This window comes from Pteropus alecto, unplaced genomic scaffold (genome assembly GCF_000325575.1).
Source record: "Pteropus alecto unplaced genomic scaffold, ASM32557v1 scaffold81, whole genome shotgun sequence".
NCBI classification, from domain to species: domain Eukaryota; kingdom Metazoa; phylum Chordata; class Mammalia; order Chiroptera; family Pteropodidae; genus Pteropus; species Pteropus alecto.
Window position 1 is genome coordinate 3,667,625 of NW_006433378.1, and position 6,238 is coordinate 3,673,862.

The 6,238-nt window shown below is 40.6% G+C and overlaps 1 protein-coding gene across 2 annotated transcripts in view; it reads left to right on the top strand.

Moving 5' to 3' along the window:
- Positions 1-5,636: 5,636 nt before the first annotated feature.
- The window catches only part of KPNA4 (karyopherin subunit alpha 4), a 53,749-nt gene continuing 53,147 nt past the window's right edge, over positions 5,637-6,238 (top strand). For both annotated transcript variants that reach the window (XM_015586531.2, XM_006908183.3), the window contains exon 1: positions 5,637-5,989. Coding sequence is in view for 1 of the 2 variants with exons in the window: in XM_006908183.3 (XP_006908245.1) it covers positions 5,921-5,989 (69 nt within the window). In the remaining variant the exon portion in view is untranslated. The remainder of the gene's footprint in view (positions 5,990-6,238) is intronic.

Below are 6,238 nucleotides of genomic sequence, written 5' to 3' on the forward strand. Positions count from 1 at the left end.
AGACTATGTGGCTTATAAACCATAGAAATTTATTTCTCACAGTTCTGCAGGCTGGGAAGTCTAAGATCAAGGTGATGGCTGATTTGGGGTCTGGTGAGAACCCACTTCCTCAAAGACTGCCATCTTCTCACTGTAACCTCACTTGGCAAAAGGACGAGGAATCTATCTGGGGCCATTTTTATATGGGCATTAATCCCATTCGTGAGGGTTTCACTCTCAGACCTAATTACTTCCCAAAAGTCCCACCTACAAACTCCGTCACACTGGATATGAAGTTTTAACACATGAATTTGTTGGGAGGTGTAGAGGGGGGTTACACAAACATTCAGTCCATAGTAATGGTCAACTAGAAATGGTGGGGGTTTTGCAGATAGTCAAACTGGGGCTCCAGCACTTGTTAATTGTGTAGGGTCTTGAGCAAGTTGCTTAGCCTCTCTGAACCTCAGGTTCCTCATCTCGAAAATGAACACTGAAGTTTATGTACCTACATGGTAATCACGGGTGCTGGCTCTGGTGTCAGGCCCATTTCAAATGCCACTTCTTCTATTTACTGTGTGATCTTGGGCGAATCACTAAACCTCTCTGTGCTTCAAATGTCTGATCTGTAAAGTGAGTAATAATAGACCTGTTGTGAGGATTCAATGAGTTAATATGTATCGTTTGCTTAGAAGACTGCCTACCACATAGTTACTCAATAATTGTTATCTATTTATAATAGTAATACAAATAAAAATAATAATACTTATCATAAATAAAACACCTAGACCTAGAATATGGTAGGTACTCAACAAGTGGTAACAATTATTATTGTCATTATAAAATTCTTCTCATAAAGCATAGTTATAAGAAGTTCCAGTATATAGGTACCCCCTGATAATTTCATATATTCTTTGTATTCTAATGTTTTCCCTCACCTCTGAATAAGCTCTATGGATTACATAAATACCAATTTCCTGGTTTTGATAGTGTACTATAGTTATATGAGATGCGATTATGCGGGGGGGAGCTGAGTGAAGGGTATATATTTTTACACAATTTTTTTTGCCAACTCCTATGAATCTGTAATTATTCAAAAATAAAAAGTAAAAGAAAAAAATAGGGGTAAGGAATTTGTCTGAAGTAAGAATATTGGGGTAAGAGGTTGGATTTATAATCCATCTACTCCTCAGTTCCTTTTTTCCTAGTCCCTAGAATCCTCACTTCCCCTTTACCTTTTTAGGCTACTGGAAACCATGGGAGCCTGATTGGTAAGAGGTAGTCCAGGCTTCCATATCAGGTAAGGTATGAATTTGCAGAATATCTGATCTATGGAATTCTAAGTGTAAGGAACAATGTAATCTATGTAATTTCATCACCTAATAGTTCCTGGTTATCTGTTATATAATAGTAGAAATGCAAATAACAACAGAGGAGATGTGCTCCTCCTGACCAACGTTGTAAATCCAAATATTTTCCTCATAGAAATACTGTCACACATGACTAGATTCTATGACCTACTCATATAAGTACCTATTCATATAGGTACTGTTCATGTAAGGACCTTAAAGATTAAATAAACCTTCGTAGGCTAACCTGAAACATCTATCCTCTAGTCATGATCATTTTCTTATATGTCAAAGAACTAATCTGTAATCAAACTTTTGAAATACCACCCATTTGTAAGTCACTATACTTGGTTGATGCTATTAACACAAATTTTTTAATTGAGGAAAGACAGTGATCTTTCAAGGCTCACAGATTTCATGTTTCCATCTAGTGTTCTACTTTACACTGTCTCAAAGTTCTCACTACTCCCCTATTCCCAAGTTCCTCAAATTGTTAGATCAAGGAAACCTTTTTTTAAGGAACACTTATTAATATCTAGTTCTTGGGAACTCTGAGAAACACTGCTCTAAGTCATATAATCAGTCTCCTTGACTATTTGGCTTAAGTGGCTCCTTCTGTGATATTCATATTTAAAAAATTAAAAAGGAGTAGTGTATATATATGTGTGTGTATATATATAACATATATGTGTTATATATGTTATGTATATAATATATATAACATATATATGTTATATATATAATATATATATATATCTTTCATTTTCCAATATCTTAGGCCTAAATATAGAGTGAGTGAAAAAGACTTAAGAAAAATCTATGCGTGTTTGCCTGGTGGCAATATAAATAGATATTAACCAATAATCAATGATTTGTACACATGAATTATAAGTTTTTCTCCAATTATTTAGTTTAAACTAAGCTTAAAAAGACTAAGTTAAAGAAAAACTGAGTGGTTCATCTCTCTCAATTAAATTAATATTAACAGGTAGGCTTTTAAATCATCATTTCTTACCAGTTAGGAATTTCAGTCAAAATAGTGCTTTTTTCCAGACTCCTCAAGTTGCAAGTCAGAAAATTTTTTCCAATAAAGAAGAATAAATGAAGTCTCACAATACCTGATAACTATGTTTCCTATGAAAATAAAGGTATACTATAATACTAAATACTGTAAAACTAAAGGTCCAATGTTTTTCTCTAAAAAAAAAGATCAGTCCAACTATAAAAAACAAAAATTACATTTTAGTTAAGATTTAGCAACATGTAAAATTGCTTCTTGTTTCAGCAACTAATACTTAGAGTTTTGCTCAAGAAATCACACCTAATTCCCCAAACAGTAATCAAAACTATAAAATCCATAGTCTAGATAAGGATTCCACAATCTTCAATTTAACAGATATGTCATGAGAATACTCCAAACTGCTTAAACGAAATAATTATCAATTATAATTCTTTTTGAAATTACATTTGATCAACTAAAACTCTATGTCAAGCTTCACAAATCCTCTCACAAATCTCTGCTGAAGAAAGTTTCTTTATTCAGAGTGACTAAGACAATTTCATGACACATGAAAGCAATTAGCTCCATAATACTTTAGACTTTTCCTATATCAAAGTAATAACAAGTCAGGATATTAAATTACTTGACATTGAATATCCTGTCTGAAAACAGGTCTCATATATAGGCATACCTCTTTTTATCATGCTTCTCTTTATTTCACTTCATAGGTGTTGCATTTTTTACAAATTGAAGGCAAGACCTTCCACTGGCAAAAAGATTACAACTTCCTTTATTGCAATACTCACTTTATTACAGTGGCCTGGAACCGAACCCACAATATCTCTGAGGTATGCCTGTATAGGTTTTATCGTGTTTGATAACTATATTTCATATACACAAAAAACTTCTGTTAAATAGTCTATGTTAAAATGGTATTGGTGGCTGCATTTTACTACTTTCTTAGTTCACCAAGTTTAATTTCTTAAATCACCTATCTACAGTTAGAGCCACCATGTATTGCCAATTAGGTTGCCAATCTGCATTTAGAGCTATTACTGAATACCAGAACAACTTCTTTACCTCTCTGATAAATTATGTTTCTTCTATCTGAGAACAACTGGAAGTACAGACACCAAACATGTAAACTGGATGGCAATGGGCAGTGATAATTTCAAATGAAAAATTTAGTACAGCAAACAGACTACCTAAGCATTATAATTAAGAATAACTGTTCATCTTAGCAAAGTGCATCACAACTACTTTTAAACATGTAGGGGAGGTTTGCTCTGAAACCTATGTCTGGTCTACTCCCTGAACCTTAACCCTGGAATGTGCAAGATACCAAGTTAAGAATTCTTAGAAGAAACCCAGTGTAAATTAGAAGCAATAACAACTCAAGCCACATTTTTAATCAAGAAGTGTTAGCCTGTTTTTAAATTTGTGGAACATACTCTCAAAGTAGCTTAGATTCAGATCTTGCATTTGACAAGTAGTCACTGACAGCATGTAAATTGCCAAGTACCACTAGGTGCTGGGTATACAGAGAATAAAACAAATATGGTCCTTGATTTCAGAGAGCTTTTTGACTAAAGAGGAAGACAGACCTTGGACAGATATTAAACAAATAATAATAATAAAACAACTGAAATTACAAGTTGTGGTTATTTCCTGTTTGTATTGCATCTTATGCCATTTTAGGAGTATTCTGCAGAGAATCTCAAGTTGTTTAATGATTAGAGACAATCAGTTGTAGCTGGGAGACAGGAAGACACAAACGTAGACAATTTCATCACCTTTATCATGAGAGCTATCATGGAATTTATTCCAAAGAATACAAAATATCCATCTATACATACATGTCGACAAGATAACTTCTAACTATAGGGTTGGAATTCACCAGTAATTTGTTTTCTTGAATTCTGCTCAGGACAAAAATCCATGTTGGTGGAACACACACATATTCCAGCTTTTCAGCTGAATTTCCTTATCCTAACACATTCTTCAAATATCAGTGCTCCAGTGCTTATCATTTAAATTTAAAATTGGCACTGCATTTACATTCGAGTTAACCTTCATGTGCATTATTTCCAGGTACAGCTTCTGTTTGCATAGCCAACTCAAAGTGTACAAAATATTGAGGACTTTATAAGTATTATTCTCATTTTAAACGTTTTATCTCTGCATGTTGTTCTACTAAAAAATATACCAGTAAGGAAGTGGGAGGGAAGGGGATGAGGAATGAAAGTTCCCAAAATAGTCTGAATCAGGGTCTTCTTCCCCTATCTCGCCAAATTTTAACACATCCAAAGCTTCTACATACACACACACACACACTCCTTCCGACTTCAGTTGCTGCTACTTCACGTTTCTTGCACATTTGACGTGCTATTAAGTATATTTTAAAATTATTTTTCTCTCTTTTTCTGAAATATGAGTACGTTCTTTTGTAGCTTGTCTAATTTCTTCCTCTGGCAATAATATTCTTGGTGAAGATGTATACCCTTGGATTTTATTTCCTTTCTTAACAGAATTACATTACATTACTGTGTCAGGTACCACGGTCCCCCTCTTACTGAATTTAGTACTGTGTGGCCAAGTAACTTCCTTAACTTTCTAGGACGTAACACCTAGGCGGTGATCTTCTTCACAGGATCATCAGCGCTTCCCAAGTTCCTACCTGTTGCGGGGACTTGGTCAGAGAGGTTGAATCAGACTGGTCTAATGCGTCCTTATCCTTTTCCGCCTACGGTCCCTCCTCCCGCTTTCTGTTGTGCCTCCTGAACGCAAGTCACCCCAGCCAGTCCAGGGCCCAAGGCCCGGCCCTGGGACGGGAGGCACCTTCTGCCAGGAAACGGAGTTAGGTGGGGACAAGGGGGTGTCCCGACCCGAGGCGCAGCTCTCACTTCCTCTAGTAAAGCCAGCAGAGCGCGCAAGGAAAGGCCTAGAAGAGAGGGCACTTGAGAAGAAAAGAATGTACTTTAACTCAACCCTATATGTGGAGCAAACCAAGTCCTTCCGGCCCTCTCCGTCCCCTTCCCACCTCTCCTCAAGTCTAATTCTTTTTCGCTTCCTCCCCCTCGCTCTGGAGACAGGTGGTCTCTCCCTGCCCTGCCCCCGCCGCGCCCCTCCCCTCCCAACCTTTCAGTCCTCTAGCCCCTTCCTCCCAGCGCCGCCCGCTAAAAACTTCCGCCCCAGCTCCCCATCATCCTTTCTGATTGGTCGAGCGCACCGGAGCCTGGTTGGCCAATCGGCGAGCTGGGCTGGCGGTGATGGGCGTGACCGCGGTGCCGGAGCCCTCACATCGAGGCTGCCTCCCCCTCTCAGCCGGCAGCACATTCCGCCGCCGTTGCCACCGCCCGGCCCCGCAGTTGTCTTAGTCGGAGCTGCGGTCGCGCTGGGGTTAGGGCGGGGGGTGGGACGGGCGGGGAGAGAAGGAGAAGGCCGCGGCAGAGGGAGGCGAGAGGAGGAAGGAAGCGGCGGCGCGACGAGCACAGCAGCTCAGGCGGCGGCCCGGTTCCTGGGAGTGTCGGTGCGGCGTGGTGGTTGGGGCGGATCCCGCGGGGCCCGGGCGGGGGAAGGAGTCACCGGCCCGGCCATGGCGGACAACGAGAAACTGGACAACCAACGGCTCAAGAATTTCAAGAACAAAGGCCGCGATTTGGAGGTAAATTCGGGGACGCCGGAGAGGTGGGGACTGTGGACCTCAGGCGGATCTCCGCCGGGACTTCGAGTGTGGGGAATAGGGGCGGGAGCCGCCGCCGGGCCGCGGGGGAATGGCGCTGGGGGCCAGCCCGCCCGTGACGCCTCTGCTAAGGCGCCGGGAAGTTTGTGTCGGGCCTGGTCCGCCTCCGCCGGGGCGCGAGGTGCCAGCGCACGGCCAGCGCGGCCTAGGCCTGCCCGGCGGAGCCGGTCC